General features: G+C 46.0%; 1 protein-coding gene across 2 annotated transcripts in view; it reads left to right on the top strand.

The window, feature by feature from the left end:
• The window catches only part of LOC137524251 (nuclear factor 7, brain-like), a 36,529-nt gene extending 20,582 nt beyond the window's left edge, over nucleotides 1-15,947 (top strand). For both annotated transcript variants that reach the window (XM_068243893.1, XM_068243894.1), the window contains exons 4-9: nucleotides 785-1,252; nucleotides 1,336-1,431; nucleotides 3,336-3,569; nucleotides 3,658-3,680; nucleotides 11,588-11,718; nucleotides 15,206-15,947. In XM_068243893.1, coding sequence (XP_068099994.1) covers nucleotides 785-1,252; nucleotides 1,336-1,431; nucleotides 3,336-3,569; nucleotides 3,658-3,680; nucleotides 11,588-11,718; nucleotides 15,206-15,744 — 1,491 coding nt within the window. In that variant the 3' untranslated portion in view covers nucleotides 15,745-15,947. The remainder of the gene's footprint in view (nucleotides 1-784; nucleotides 1,253-1,335; nucleotides 1,432-3,335; nucleotides 3,570-3,657; nucleotides 3,681-11,587; nucleotides 11,719-15,205) is intronic.
• Nucleotides 15,948-16,925: the final 978 nt, after the last annotated feature.

Here is a 16,925-nt window from a genome sequence, read left to right as displayed (position 1 = left end):
CTCGGGTTCACTTTAACTGTCTCTCAGAAGGGCTCACAGTCTAATCCCTAGCACATCCATATGTCCATTGTAGTCTAGGGCCAATTTTCAAGGGACGGCAGTTGGGGTATCTGTATGTTTTGGGGATGTGAGAGGAAACCAGAATTCCCAGAGGACACCCACATAACACAGGGAGAACACACAAGCTCCTTGCAGATGGTGCCCCTGCTGGGATTTGAACCGAGGACCCAGCGCTGCAAGGCAAGAGTGCTGTCCACTACATCGCCGTGCTGCAGTAGTTTTAATTCATAAGTTATAATGGCTGCATTATTTTACATGTGGTAAAATGAATCCCTTTACAAGGCTAAGGGCCCATTTACACTTAATCAGTTAGTGTGCGTTAGTACGCCTTGGTGTGCGTTAGTATGCGTTTTTTCCATAGCAGTGCATTTTGAAAAACATTTCAGTTAAAATGCATTAAGTGTGAAAGGTGCCATAGGAAAACATGGGCATTACTTTGAAAATCAGTTATAGTTGAGAGCAACTGATTAAGTGTAAACAGGGCCTAAGTGGTGAGATTTGATAAAAGGTTTCGGAATTTACATGACGACTCTTGATTTCTGGACATTTTTGTGAGATGTTATTTGCAAAGCAGATTCTTTGACGGATTCTTTTCATTTGACGTGTAGATAGTTTTTTCAGAACTTGCTCTTGATTCTTTTGCCAGGAGTGATGGTGCTGAGATTCGGCCAGCAAGGTTTCTCATACTTTACCCCTTCTCTCACACCCTTTTCTCTCTTTGCAGAGAGCCAAGGTTGAAGTTACCGAAGCTCAGTCAAACAAATCTGTGATGGCATCTGGGGACTTTGCCGAGGAGCTGACATGTCCATTGTGCAAACAGCTGTTCAAGGATCCCGTCATGGTGGAATGTGGCCACAACTTCTGCCGCAGCTGCATCGACAAGGCCTGGACTGGTCAGGATTCCTTCACCTGTCCTGACTGTAAGGAAGTGATAACCGAGAAGAGACACACCACTAACCGGGCTCTGGCTAACCTGGTGAAGAAGACAGCTGATGCCTCGACTGTCCAGTCTGTAGCAAAACCTGTGGAGAAGGAAAAGGTCCGACCCCTGGAGAAGTGCCCTGAGCACGATGAGCGGCTGAAGCTCTACTGCAAGGATGACGGGACCCTGAGCTGTGTGATCTGCCGGGACTCCCTGAAACACGCCAGCCACACCTTCCTGCCCATCTTGGATGCGGTTGGGTTGTACAGAGTAAGTGATCTAGCTATTGAACTGGAGGCTATGATTGAGGAAGCTTGGTTTTATTGATGATGTGAGTGCTGTGTTGTCTTCAGGCGGAACTGTCGGCCATAGTATCTCCCCTGGAAGAAGCTCTGAAGGTGACCGAACAGATGAATAGCCAGCAGAACGAGAAGATAGAGCAGCACAAGGTGGGTGACCTCCTCACTCAGGAGGAGATTGTAATACCATAGATGTAGTTCCAGTGGTGTCCACTCGAAAAGACTAGTGTGTAAAATTAAAGGGCGTTTTTTTTTTCTTTTTTTCTTTGAAAACATAGTTGCTTTACTAAGCTGATAAACATTTAGAACAGCACTGAGCAAACTACGGCCCGCGGGCCCTGCTTCTCTGGCCCACCAACAGACAGACTGATTTCTCTCCTTCTTCCCTTCCGAGTTGCCAGCGAGCATCGGGGAGGTGGAAACTCTGCAGCGATTCCAGCGTTGCATCTCCATGGGCAACAGGGTGTCATATGACTGGCTCTTGGGATGTTCCAATGTATTATACGCTGGCAACGAACGTCTTGATGGTGAGTCATGTGACTCCCTGTTTCCATGGAGGCGATGCTGGAATAGGAGCTGGTGAGTGTTAAGTTCCCCGCTTGCCGCCCGCTGGCACTGTGCAGAGAGGGAGGGGAGAAATCTGTGGAATGCGGTCCGCAGCATGCAGCCCGGACCGCGAAAAGTTTGCCCAGCCCTGATGTAGTACCTGTTAAAGGGAACCTGAACTGAGTACAATTATTCAAAATAAACACCTGATGTAGCGGCAAATTAATATTACATACTTACCTCGCCATCAACTCCTCTCAGAAGCTCACCATTTTCTTCTTACAGTGATCCCTTCCAGTTCTGACAAGATTTTGTCAGAACTGAAACATACCAGTTGCTGTCAGTTATATATCAGCTGCTGCCAGTTACAACTGACTGTGCAAGGTAATGTCCATGTTTCCCTATGGCTCAGGTGGGGGATATAACAGTTTAGCAAAGTGCTGACCAGGAAGCTGTTAGGGGGGTAATTGCCATTTTCAAAATGGAGTACGGAGAATTCCATTGATCACAGTGGACAGGACGCGGTAGAGGAGAAAGAGATTGAGGAGTAGACTACACTGGAGGTAAGTATGACGTGTGTATGTTTATAGACTTTTCATTTTCAGTTCAGGTTCTCTTGAAGTGTTTTTGTTTTGTTTGTTTTTTGTTAAGGCTTCTGAAGTTCTGAATAATTTCATAAGGTTCTTCCCCTGTCTCAAATGCTACCTGGCCCAAACCTGATCTGATAATGAACAATGGCTACTTTTGCTATAGCGGTTTCAGGCTTGCTAAGTGGAGGTTTGTGTTTTTGGTTCTTTATGGACTAGAGCTCAGCCACTCCAGAATCATTTGTTAAAAAGAACCCGAGGTGAGTCATCGGGAGGCTCATATTTATTTCCTTTTAAACCATACCAGTTGCCTGGCAGACCTGCTGAATAGTCATTAGTGTCTGAATCGCACACCTGAAACAACCATGCAGCTTATCTTCAAGGTCTATGGCATATGCCTGGTACACACAATGCAATTTGCTGTCTGACGGTCAAATCGATTATTTCTGATTTCCGATCGCTGTTCTGATTGATTTTATACAAAGGCAATAGGAAAAGCGATCAGAAATCGGAGCAGACCTGTCGGAAATAATCGATTCGACCGTCAATCTGACAGAAACTTGCATAGTGTGTATCAGGCATTGGAGTATTAAAGGCAGTTTATTTGCAGGACAGCCAGGCAATGTGCATTGTTCGAATGAAAATATAGCCGCTTTCATCAGTCTCTCACCTCAGGTTCCCTTTAAAGGACCAATCTTTGAATAAGCATTCATTTTGGACCCCGTAGCCTGCAGCTTTCCATCACTTTTGAACCTAGTGCTTGCACAGCATCCACACCTAGCTGCCAATACAGTATTGGGGAGACAGTAAACATGTTCCTTATTCAGCCTGCACTACAGCAGTGCACTGCAACATCCTTTTTATGGAAAACATCTTTGCATGGCTGACTTGGAAATCGTGTCCTCTCCCTGTTCTGTCCAGACGAACGTGAAGGAGTTCCGGCAGCACGCAGTGACTGATTTTGAGAAGCTGCACAGCTTCCTGAAGGAGCAGGAGAGTAAACTGTTGGAGCGGCTCGAGGAACAGAGCGAAAATCTGCTGAAGGAGATGGAGACCAACATCGCCAAGATGCAGGAGAACCGAGACAACATCAAGCAGCACATCACTGTAGCCAACGAGAGGGTCAACGATACAGACTCCATCTCTTTCCTCACTGTAAGTCAAACTCCCCACCCAGAAATCGCCCATTAGTCTTTCTCTAGACTCCAGTATATCTAAACTAACTTTGTTTGTTTTTCTGCAGGACATTAAAGAGTTCATGGACAAGTAAGTAGTGCTAAGAAAAGAAATCTTGAAAAAAAAAATAGTAGTGTTCCTTTGTTGACCCCTTTCTGATATATTGACTGCCTATCGTGCTGAACCTGTGTCGGGATGGGGAACAAGAATGAGTGAGTACAGTTTCGTGAGAAGCGAAATGGATGCCCACTTGTGTGACTCAGAGAGGGCGGGGCAGAGAGAATTCACTTGCCTGTCCTGCTGCCTGTAGCCTATACTGCACTTAATCCTGCAGACACCACCACTTTGAAAGCAGAAGTGTCCGTTAGATGGAGAGCGGTGTGCAGGTGGTTAGAGCAGGGCTGGGCAAAGTTTGCGCCGTTCAAGCTGCATTCCTAAAATTCCTCCCTCCATCCAGAACCGCAAGCGGAAGAAAATGGATAGTCAAGGATACCAGAACCGAAGCACATATGAGAAACAAGGGGAGCAGGCATATATGGTGGGCCGTCCTCATGCCCACCGCTTCCCTGTTCTTTTCTGCTACTCCACTGCTTCTAAATGCCCTCTGGCCCCCTCTTAAGGCATCACTGCACCTGCCTGGAGCGTATGATGTCATGCACAGAGAAGTCCCGGCCGTGTGCTGTAGGACGCGTGTAGCTGGGCCAGCGCAGGCACAGTGATGCCTGACTTCGGCGAGCCATAAGAGGGTGCTGGAGGGCATTTAGAAGCAGCCGGAGGGGCAGAAAGGGGGGCGGGGGGCGAATGGTGGGCATCAGAGCGGCTCACCATACATGACCTATCCCCCCCCCCCCCCCCCCCCTGTTTCTCGCGTGCTTCGGCTCTGATGCCCTTTAAAATTCACCCGATCACCAATACCAGCATCTCCGTGGCAACTGGTCATCACACGACACACTGTCACCTGAGTTTTAACTATGTGTTCTTCCGCTCGCGACTCTGCAGGAAGATGGGGAGAGGAGGAATCCGGCCAGATTTAGAGCACACTAGAGCTGGGCTAGAGGCAGCGAGACGGGTAAGTTTAACCCCCTCAAAATTCATCTATTCGATCTCAATTTCAAAAAGTAGTAATATGTGTGATATGATGGCATGGACATCATGCATCATTTACATTTATCTATTGTGTAACTTAACTACTTGAGGATCCTGGGCTTACACCCTCCTAGTGACCATGCCATTTTTTTACTAATTGGGCCACTGCAGCTTTAAGGGCTAGCTGCAGGGCCGTACAACTCAGCACACAAGTGATTTCCCCCCCCCCCCCCTCCCCCTTCTTTCTGCCCACCAATAGAGCTTTCTGTTGGTGGGCGGTGATTGCTCCCAGGATGTTTTGTTTTAATATTTTTTTTAAATATGCCTTTTATTTAAAAAAAAAATCCCTCCCTTCCCCCGCAAGCCAATCAGCACAATCGCTTCCCTGCGCCGAGGGGACAGACGTGTCTAGCGGGGAGACTGATGGCCGGGCGGAGTTCCGTCATCCCAAGTGGGAATGCGTGTGATTTCCCCCAGCAAAACAGGACTCAGACTGCATGCCTAGGCATTAGGCGGTCCTGGATCTGCCGCCGCGCTCACGCAGATTGGCGTTAGGCGGTCCTTTTTATTAGTTAAAGAGGAGCTGTCAGCCCTACTAAAAAAAAAAAAAAAGTAGATAAATACTTGCTCTACTTGCATAACATATGTATTGCACTGTCCACGGTTTGATTTTGGTGATTTTTATTTTATTTTTTTGTTTGTTTGTTTGTTTGTTTTTTTACAGTAAAAAAAAAAAAAAAATAATAATCCTCCTTAGCATTTCCCATTTTAAGTGAGGCTTTTTTGAAGCCAATCCTGATGTAATTTCCTCCCTTACTTTCCTCTGCCTGATTGTGTATGCATTGCCTGCCCTCCACTATAGAAAGTGCATTGTCTCAGCATGAGAAATACTGCCCAATCAGAGAGTAGTGATGAGATCACGAGTAGATAACTACTCAAATTTGTGATTCTCATGAGGCTTAATTGCCTCAGCTGAGCGCATAGGAGACAGGGGGTTACTTACCCATAGGTCTTGCAGGCTCTATGTGTACCAAATGTCTTTGCACGCATCCTATGGGACGCGTTCCAAGACTCACTCCCGCGCACTTCCTCCTTCCGGCTTGAAAGAGGAAGTGTGTGGTAGTGAGTCTTTGACGCGTGAAAGACGTTTAGTATGCATAGAACCCGACAGACTTATGGGTAAGTAACCCCGTCTCCCATGCGCTCAGCTGAGGCAGTTAAGCCTCATTAGAATCATGAGTTTGAGTAGTTCTCTACTCGTGATCCCATCACTATCAGAGAGGAAAAGAGGTGTGGGAAGGGAAAACAAGAGGGAAAGAGGCTTCAGCCAATCAGGCTGCATTAGTTAAGTCTTAGGGGAAGTAGAGGAGCAAAAAAGGACAACCCAGCATGCCCTGCAACTTTTTGTGTACCAAATAAGAGTCAGGTAAACTGCGGAATGATCATTTATCAACAAGAAAAGTAATAGTGATTTGAACTTTTGGATTGCCTGATTAGCATCCTTATTACTTTTTTTTACCAGATATAAATAATTGATTTTATGCCCGACAGTTACACTTTACTTAAAGGAGTCGTCGGGCACAAAAAAAAAAAGTTTCTTACCTGGGGCTTCTACTCGACTATGAGGGCACAGGATGGCTGCATGGGGCTAGTAGAAGCCCCAGGTAAGTGAAGCTCTTTGTTTTTGTTTTGCTTTTTGTTGAGCCTGATGACTCCTTTAACCCTTTCTGGACCAGCACCCTCTGCCCCCTTAAGGACCAGAGGGTGCTGGTCCAGCAAACCGCCGCTTCCCGACGAATCGCCGCAAGTTACCGTCGCTCCCGCCGTACACGCCGCTCTGTCCCCGCCGCAGGCTGCTCTCTCTGCCGTCACTATGACGGCAGAGCGCTGTGCGCCGGTCAGGAGCCGCTTTCATTGGGTCCTGACCCTGTCACTCCATGTAAGCCAATTGGAACGGCTTACAGGAATGACAGTATTATGATAGAGAACAGAGGCGCCAAAAGGATAAAAACAATATTTAAAAGTTTTAAAATTATTGCTTAGGAGGCAGTGGTGGACTCACCTCCCACAAGCAGACACAACAACTGTGTATTCACAAAAGGGAAATTTATTGGTATACTCCAAATTGGATCGCAACGCGTTTCGCAGGTCAAACCCGCTTCATCAGGCAATTACAGGAAGGAGCACACAACAGCAGTATGTCCAGATAGCACCTGGCGCCTCAGTCTGAGGCGCCAGGTGCTATCTGGACATACTGCTGTTGTGTGCTCCTTCCTGTAATTGCCTGATGAAGCGGGTTTGACCTGCGAAACGCGTTGCGATCCAATTTGGAGTATACCAATAAATTTCCCTTTTGTGAATACACAGTTGTTGTGTCTGCTTGTGGGAGGTGAGTCCACCACTGCCTCCTAAGCAATAATTTTAAAACTTTTAAATATTGTTTTTATCCTTTTGGCGCCTCTGTTCTCTATCATAATACTGATTGTATCCACCTTTGGTGGAGGGGGATACCCCTTCTTGTTTTTCAAGCCTACAGAGAGCGACTTCTTCTTAATCCTGAGTGGGGACAGGCTAATCTCCTCACCTGCCTATACAGTGGTTACCTGGAGGTAACCCTGGTTTGTGAGTATACAATTCATACTCTTTCTAATAATCCAATTATCTTGACATACTACACCATATCGGGCTCTCGGTTCTTCTCTTTTTCATACAGGAATGACAGGGCCAGGAGCCAATGAAAACTGCTCCTGCCCGGCTCACAGTGCTCTGCCGTCATAGAGGCGGCAGGGCAGCTGATTGCGGCGGGGGCAGAGCGGACCGAGCGACGCGGACGGGCGGGGGCGCGAGGTCAATGGGACGTAGAGCATACGTCTGGTCAGGACCGCAGTGCCTCCTGCCTGACGTAGATTCGTACTCGCTCGGTCCGCAGGTAGTTAAGGACCATGCTAATTGAAATCTACTATGACTGCAGAGCCCTGTGAGCTGGTCAGGAGCAGATTTCATTGGCTCCTGGCCATGTCTATGTAAGCAACTCCTATAGGTTTACATTGATAGACGGTCAGGAGCCAATGAAAGCTGCTCCTGACCGGCTCACATGACTCTGCCGTCATAGAGATTTTTTTTAAATAAAATCGTATACTTTTTATTTATTTTCCCCCTATCCCCTCTCTCCCTCCAACCAATGTCCAATCAGGACGATCCACTCTTATAGCAATCGGCCTATGAGAGGTGATCGCGTTCGAAGCCGCTCCAGGGGACAGCCAAGTGACAGGGCTGTCCCCAGTACAGCGCTGCATTCTATCATAGCACTGTACAAAGAAAAGGTTGTTTCTTATCAGTCTGCTAGCGGCGATCGCTGCCGGCAGACTTTTTACAGAGCTCCGCTCCGTCACTCAAGCAGGGATGCTCGGGCATCGGCGAGTGCGATTCCGTGCAGTCTCCTCCCCCAGGACTTGGCGCCTTTCGGTGTTAGGCGGTCCTGGGGGAGCCGCCAGTCGGCGTCAAGCGGTCGTAAGGTGGTTAAAGAGGGATGGAACTGCGAATTGAAAATTCTTGTACTTATTGCTAGGTACAAGAGTTTACCATGGTGTAACATGGTTCTCCCCCAACATTTTTTTTTTTTTTTTTTACTAATATGTTTATATATTACAGTACCTGCGTTCCACATGCAGGGCCTGTATACCAGAAGGTGGCAAGTTACAGGAAGCTCACTTCTGGTTATTGCTCACTCCATCCACTTCCTCCCTTGTCGAGACGCGTTGCTGTGTCAACAGCTGACTCGTCACTTGGAAATGGGCCCAAACTGCGCTTCTCTCCACTGGCCCGATACCGCTGACATTAGAGTGACTGACAGCGATATAGGACCAGTGGAAAGCCAAGCAGTTCGAGTACATTTCCAAATGACTCATGAGTCGTTGTCAGGTAAGGAGTGAGCGATAACCAGAAGCGAGCTGGTCCTGTTTTTCAGCACCTTCCGGCGAACAGATGCTGCACGTGGGACACAACTAATGTCATTTAGCTATTTATAAAAAATAAATGTTGGGGAGAACCATGTTGCAAAAAAGAGGAACTATAATCAAGGATTGAACTTTATCTCGGTCAGTAGCTGATACCCCTTTCCCATGAGAAACCGTTTACCTTTTCTCAAATGGGGAGGGGGAGGGAGAGGTCTGTATGGCTGATATTGTGATGAAAACCCCTCCCACAGTGTGATGTCTGGACCTAGGTACTGACAGTTTGCTGTATGTGAACCTCATTGCATTGTGGGAAAGAACGGCTTTTTCTAGCTGTTAAGCAAGCAGTATTTCCCTCTGTGTGTAGAACTCTCAGGAACAAACATTCTGCAGAGATCACCTGGCAGGACTAAGAATGTCACCAGAATGGGCAAACACTGACTAAATAATCTATAAATTAATATTGTAAAGAATAAGCAGTTTTATTCATTGATATTGTCACTACAGTTCCTGTTTAACCTCCTTGGCGGTATGAAAAATACCGCCAGGAGGGAGCGCAGCAGTTTTTTTTTTTAATTTTTTTTTTTTTTAATCATGTAGCGAGCCGAGGGCTCGCTACATGATAGCCGCTGCTGAGCGGCATCCCCCCCCCCCCCGCTTCGATCGCCTTCGGCGATCTCCGATCAGGAAATCCCGTTCATAGAACGGGATTTCCTGAAGGGCTTCCCCCGTCGCCATGGCGACGGGGCGGGATGACGTCACCGACGTCACTGACGTCGGGACGTCATTGGGAGTCCCGGGCCACCCCTCGGCGCTGCCTGGCACTGATTGGCCAGGCAGCGCTGGGGGGGGGGGCCGCGCGCCGCAGCAAATAGCGGCGATCGGGCGGGGGCCGGCGGCGATCAGAGTGCTGGCGCAGCTAGCAAAGTGCTAGCTGCGTCCAGCAAAAAAAAAATTATGAAAATCGGCCCAGCAGGGCCTGAGCGGCACCCTCCGGCGGCTTACCCCGTGTCCAGCACGGGGTTACCGCTAAGGAGGTTAATAGTCTTGTGCCTGGCAGTTAGGTACAAGAGTTTTCAGTTTGCAGTTCCATCCCCCTTTAACCACTTCACCTCCAAGGTTTTTCCCCTTTAACCTCCTTAGCTGTAACCACGAGTCAGGCTTGGGCCGGAAAGCCGCAGCGGAGAGTGGTAATCCTGAATTGTATCCATCGGAGGCGTGGAATGTGCAGGGCTGCCGCAGATCTAGCAGTATAATTTTATTTTATTTTATTTTTTTGGGGGGGGGGGGGGGGTCTAAAAGCTTCAGAAAAAATTGCACCACTTTTGGACAATACATTTGGAAATTATCATACTGCCAATAGCAATAGCGTTCTTTCCATTCATTCGCCTATAACTTTATTACTACTTATCACAACAAAACCTATATCTTTATCTTGTTTTTTTTACACCACCAATTAGGCTTTCTTTAGGTGGTCCTTTTTGCTAAGAATTATTTTATTCTTTATACTTTATTTTAATGGGATTAATAAGTAAAGAATGAGAAAAATTCATGATTTCTCAGTTTAAAGCCATTATAGTTTTAAAATAGGTGAGAATAACAAAAAAGAGAATTGGCTCTTTAGTGCATGAAACTAGCATAAATAGCTTTATTGAAAAAATATATATCCAAAAAGAAAAACACTATCACAATATATAACTTTTTTTTGAAAAAAAAGGTAAAGTAAAACAATATAAAGTTTAGGGCTAAGCTTTATATGGCTTTATATTGTTTTAATGTACCTTTTTTAAAAAAAAGTTATATATTGTGATAGTGTTTGTCTTTTTGGATATATATATTTTTTTCAATAAAGCTATTCTATTTTCATGCACTAAAGAGCCAATTCTCTTTTTTTTGTTCTCATTTATTCACATTGGCAGAGTGCATGAAAATACTGACTATTGAAATATTTATATGGTGGTATTAATTCCAAGTTGGCCAATGCCCCTTACTTAAGTCATTACCTTTGTATAGTTTTAAAATACATCCTACCACACATTTTATTTGCCCAATTGTCCCGGGTATAGCAATGTTTGAAATATTTCCCTAGTACGATGTATGGTGCCAATATATTATATGGAAATAAAGGTGCATTATTTTCAGTTTTGCATCCATTGCGGTTTACAAACCCATGATTTAAAAAAGTAACAGTAATATACCCTCTTGACATACATAGTAATATACCCTCTTGACATACATATTAAAGTTAAGTCCCCAAGGTAACTATTTATAGTTGTTGTTTTTTGTTGATTTTTTTTAATACAAAGAAAAAACCTTGGGGTACTTTGGGAGGGTGTGGGAGGAAAATAGTTAATTTTAAATGTAAATGTGACTTTTTATTGACAAAAAAAAATGTATGTAGGTCTAATTTTACTATTTAGCCACAAGATGTCCTCGTGCATTCCTTTCTGTTGCGTGCTATTCGTATGCTAAACAGGAAGCAATGCGTGGACTCGTAAGTATCAGCTTTTGTGAATGACGCAGCATCTAATTAATCGCCGGTTCTCATTCACAAGGTTACTTGGATTCATCCACACCCCCCCCCCCCCCCTTCCGATCGGCGGCAAGAACGGGTGCGCGGGGGCGAGCGGGAGTGCACGTCGGCAAGGGAGGGGTGGGGTATCCACGTCCCTGCAGGGTAAAGCTGGGATGTAGATACTTGTGCTGGGGGAGGGGAAGTGGTTAAATGACTCCAGGAACTCCCTCCAAGTGAAGAAACTGTGAGGTTCAGCTCCCGGAAGGGATCTGGTTTTGGTAAGGCAAATGTGTGGGGCCATCTTCACCCACGACAAAAATACCTTGAGCAGAATTGCACTTTTTCTTAATGTAACCAACAGCACCTTGAGAGCTCAATACAAAACTGTGAGGCCCTTAAATCTCTGCAGTGAATCATAGACCATGTTCTTTCTTTATTCCCAGGTGTCAGGCGCAGCAGAAGGAAGTCATGTCTTCTGGGAACACTCTGGTTGAGAACGAGCTGTGCCGGGGCACCTTCAAGGGGCCGATTCAGTACTCCGTGTGGAGGGAATTGAAGTCTGTGATTGTCCCAAGTAAGTGTTATTTCTTACCAACGTATTGGGATACATTCTGCAACTAGGAGGCTCAAAGCAGTATCTCCTTTAAAGCCGACCTGAACGCTTGCACAGAAGAGAATTAAAACACTGAGAAATCCACTGTGTGTGGGTTTATAGAGAACAGCCTGTTTATTCTCCCTTAAAGGACACCCGAGGTGAAAATAAACTAATGAAATAAACAATTCTATCTATTCTCCTCCTAAAAATGACTTGAAGATACTCCACAGTTAGTTTTATTTTATATTTAAATCTACTTTTTACGTTTTTACTGTTTTTGCTAAATGACACGTTCATTGAAGTATGCCACAGCTAAAATCTATGAACTATTGACCCTTTCTATCTCTTTCCTGCTCTCAGAAGCCATTTTCTGCTAGGAAAGTGTTTTTTATAGTTGGAATTTCTTATCAGTGAGGGTCACATTGTAGTCTTACCCAGTCCTGACTCAGACAGGAACTGCCACTTACATACCTGATGTTTAACTCTTTAAGGCAGAGAAAGTAAAAAGGAACACAGCATAGTTATTTCTGTACTAGGCACTGTCTATCTCATCATGTCACCTCGAGTATCCTTTAACTGCAACTAATGAGCTAGTGTAATTTGAGCTGTCCACTTTCTACCATTTCTTCCTCTAATATGTAAACAGAGGCGGTGTCCTCCCAGCAAACCAGAAAGTAATCACACTACAGCATTTGTACATGTATTCCTCAGCGCTGCTGTCACCCCAATCCTGTTCCTATAGCCTGCAGACACCCAGTGCTCAAAAAGGGTACACAGTGTCCACCACCATAGGACAAACAATATGCCAGGCTTAGTCGGATTTTTGTCACATATATATTCTCAATTGATTTAAAAAATGTTTAAAGCGGAATATAACCCTGCATTTCAACTTTGCTCTAAAATATTATTTACAGCATATTATATGCAAAAAGCATTTTTTTTTTACTAGACCAGCATTGGAAGGGTAAACATAGAGGTTTAAAGTTCCATGGAGAGATATGCAGAAGTTCAGATTGCTACATTCTATTTAGTTGAATGTATCTATTGATAAATGTTACACACACTTTGGCTGTCCTCCAAGCTCCTTCTCAGTCAGAGATGAGTCACATTCAACACTTAGGGCCCGTTTCCACTGTTGCGACGCGATTTCGCCGGCATCCCGACGCTTGTAAAAACGCATGCGGATGCGTTTCCGCATGCGTTTTTACCCGCGATTTCGCGTGCGAAATTAACCATGACTCTGCCAGGGCAAAATAACATTGAAAAAGGTGCGAAATCGCACGCGAATCGCGGGTAAAAACGCATGTAAAAAACGCATGCGTTTTTCCTATTAAATACATTAGCAGCGATTCGCATGGATTCCCGACGCAGGCGAATTCTGTGGGTCCCGTCGTGCAGATTTGGCCCGCCGCCAAATCGCTCCCGCACGCCGCACATATGGAAACAGCCCCGGCCACTTCAATGTACCAAGCGAATCCGCATGTCGGCGCCGCATGCGGATTCGCTATGGTGGAAACGAGCCCTAAGATACATTTATGTAAACAAAATGTATCTATTTCAGCTTCCGATGCGTCTGCAGAAATCTCCAGGAACTTTAAAGCCCTGTGTAACCCTTCCAATGCTGGTCTAGTAAAAAAAAAAAAAGCTGGTTGCATATAATATACTGTAAATAATGTTTTAGAGCAAAGTTGAAATGCAGGGTTATATTCCGCTTTAAAACTCCACATTCAAGGGCACTTAAAGAGACTCTGTAACAACAAAAACCTCCCCTGGGGGGTACTCACCTCGGGTGGGGGAAGCCTCCGGATCCTAATGAGGCTTCCCACGCCGTCCTCTGTCCCACGGGGGTCTCGCTGCAGCCCTCCGAACAGCCGGCGACAGAGCCGACTGTAGCTTCAATATTTACCTTTGCTGGCTCCAGCGGGGGCGCTGTGGCGGCTTTCGGCACGGAAATAGACGGAAATACCCGATCTCCGTCGGGTCCGCTCCTACTGCGCAGGCGCCGGAAACTTGCTGCGCAGTAGAGCAGACCCGACGGCGATCGGGTATTTCTGCCTACTTCGGAGCCGACAGCCGTCAGACCGCCTGCGCAGGAGCCAGGAAGGTAAATATTACGTCACCGCTGCACGGAGGGCTGCAGCGAGACCCCTGACGGATGGAGGACGGCGTGGGAAGCCTCATTAGGATCCGGAGGCTTCCCCCACCAGAGGTGAGTACCCCCCAGGGGACGTTTTGTCGTTACAGTTCCTCTTTAAGTAACCATATAGACTGCTGACATCTAGTGGCCAATTCCAAAAACTACATCTAAAAACATACATACAGAGAGAACATTAATGCTACTGTACAGTGTTTAAGAATTATCAATAAAACGATGCTGAAATCAGCATTCAGTCCATTGGGTCTAACAGTCTTAAGTTTTTATATATCCATTCATTTTCAAGTTTTAGTAAGTTTCTGTCTTTATTCTGACCTCTCCACTGGATATGTACCTGATAAATAATGCTAAAATTCAGACTTCAGTCAGAGCACCTGATCTGCATCCTTGTTTGTAAATAAGTTTATCCTAATGTGGCGTGAGACATGCATATGAAGGACGCATAGATATGTATTTATTTTGCACCGTCTGGAGGCTGTGTAAACATATGTTTAAAAACTACATTTCCCAGAACGCATGCCAGCGCTGCGCGCACCCGCAGTTCGCCACCACTCGTCTGCAACTGGGCTAGCTGATAATGCAGCCTGCAGAGAGAAGGTGACGTCTACAGGAATAACCGCGCTGGGACCAATGAAATTGGTTCCCAAGCGCTAGCCAATGAGAGTGAATGGTGGAGGCGGTCATGTGACACCACTCCACCAATGAACAATGCGTAATGTTACTGGACGTCGGTGGAGGCGGTCATGTGACACCGCTCCACCAATGAGCTATGCGCAATGTTACCGGATAGACAGTAGCCCGGTATAGCGGCGGTGAGAGTGGATTACCCTATCATGAAGGTAATTAAATGTTTAAATTTTAAATTGCGTTGTTTGTTATATAATAGCCCTGATTCAGCCTGCTCTCCATATCCCCTGATGACGGCATAGAGCCGAAACCTGGTAGGGAAAGAGAGACAGGCTATCTCTGAACATACCATCTATATGTGTTAAGGTGCACTTTGATTCAGTGCAAAAACCTTATGAGCGATTTGTATGCAGTTGGGTCCAGTTTGCATGGACCCACAATGTAAGTTGTTTTGTTTTAATCTAGACAATTGTGGAATATAATTTTAACCCTTTGTGACAAAAATCCTACTAAGCCTGGCATATTGTTTGTCATATGGTAAGTTATATAACATCTCAAGTTCACTTTAATTGAAATGTATTGGGTACAACTTTGCTCCACATGAGAGCCCCGGGAGAGATTTTAAGTTGGCCATTTTGCTCATTTCATAATTTTGAAGGAATTTGTTTTGATGCTTTTGTTTAGATCTGACTCCAATTATGCTGGACCCCGTCACAGCTCACCCCAATCTTATCCTCTCTGACGGGCTGACCAGCGTTAAGTACAGCGACAATAAGCTTCCTCTCCCCGATAATCCTAAACGGTTCACCCAGTGCATCCTGGTCCTGGGATCTCAAGGTTTTGATTCCGGCCGCCACTACTGGGAGGTGGATGTGGGAGACAAGACGGCCTGGGACGTTGGCGTAGCTAGCGAATCAAGCAACCGCAAAGGTAAGATCAAGCTGAATCCCAAGAACGGCTACTGGGCCATCTGGCTGAGGAATGGCAACTCTTACAAGGCCTTGGAGTCCCCCTCTAAGACCCTGACCATCACCTCCAAGCCTAAGAAGATTGGAGTCTACGTAGATTACGAAGGAGGCCAGATATCCTTCTACAACGCTGATGACATGACCGCCGTCTACACGTTTAATGCCACCTTCACTGAGAAGATCTACCCCTACCTGTCTCCATTCCTGCACGAGGCCGGCCGCAACGCTGAACCCCTCCGTTTCATTCATAACTGATCATCTTGGCCAACTTAGAGGCAGGTGTCATACTGCATTGTATTTTGCTTAGTGATGTAGTTGTAGTATGTTCTGCTTTCTGTGGACGATACATGGAAATGAAGGTTTGGAGTGTACATGTGACAGACTTGTTAACATGTTGGTTTTTCTTAGTTTTTTTGTTTTTAATAAACCATTATAAATTAAAATCCTTTTAAAACTAACTGCCTTTCTTCAGAAGTTTATTTAGTTAAACTTTGTTCACTGTACACCAGGGGTGTCAAACTCAAATACAAAGTGGGCAGAAAATTGTACACTGGGACCAAGTCGAGGGCCAACCTCAATGCCTAGTGGCCACCATCCTCCATTAGTTTCCAGGTGTCTAATGGTCCCCCTCCAACCCATATACAGTTCCCAGGTGTCTAGAGCCCCCCCACCCCCCTTACTATACAGTTCCTTAGTGTTTAGTGCATTCCCCCTACCTCCCCCATATGGTTTCTCTGCTATTCTAGGGCTTCACCTAAAATATAGCTACCCTGGTGGTCTAGAGTGGGACAAACATAATGTAAAGTGGGGAAAACACTTGATGGCCACATTTAATGGCTCTGAGGGCCAGATTTGGCCTGCGGGCCAGATTTGGCCTGCGGGCCAGAGTTTTTCATGTATGCTGTACACAGGAGGCTGTTTAGTGATTTACATCCTTCAGCTCGTCAAGGGGACACGTCCCTTCTCTAGAAAAGCCACAGGTTCCATTCAACCGACCTCTCTGTATTCCAAAGATTAATTGCAAGCAATTTTGTATCGTCGTTATGCTGGTTATACATATAGCAATTTTGAGGCCCAATCGACCACCCGATTCAATAACTTTATTGTATCAGATGAAAATCGATGGTGCAACAAGCATGCCGGAAATTGGTCGAATGTATAGATTGAGCAAGCTGGAAAATCTGGGTCCAATGTGATTGAACGATGTGCGATAACACAACAAACCCCCAGCCGCTACCCCCTCCCCTGGGGCCCATGCATGTAAAAACTTGCGTGTCCAGCTGCAGCAACTCCTGGTGTGCTTCGCTGTCTCACCCGAGTGCTGCGAGAGACGTGGTGGCGCTTGGGGTAGACAGCGGAGGGGGCCGGGAGTCTGTGCAGCTGGATAGGTGAGGTTTACAATGCACATGCACTGGGGGACTGAACATTTGGGTGGC

Source organism: Hyperolius riggenbachi, chromosome 7 (assembly GCF_040937935.1).
Source record: "Hyperolius riggenbachi isolate aHypRig1 chromosome 7, aHypRig1.pri, whole genome shotgun sequence".
In the NCBI taxonomy this organism is placed as follows: domain Eukaryota; kingdom Metazoa; phylum Chordata; class Amphibia; order Anura; family Hyperoliidae; genus Hyperolius; species Hyperolius riggenbachi.
This window is presented reverse-complemented; position numbering and strand designations above follow the sequence as displayed.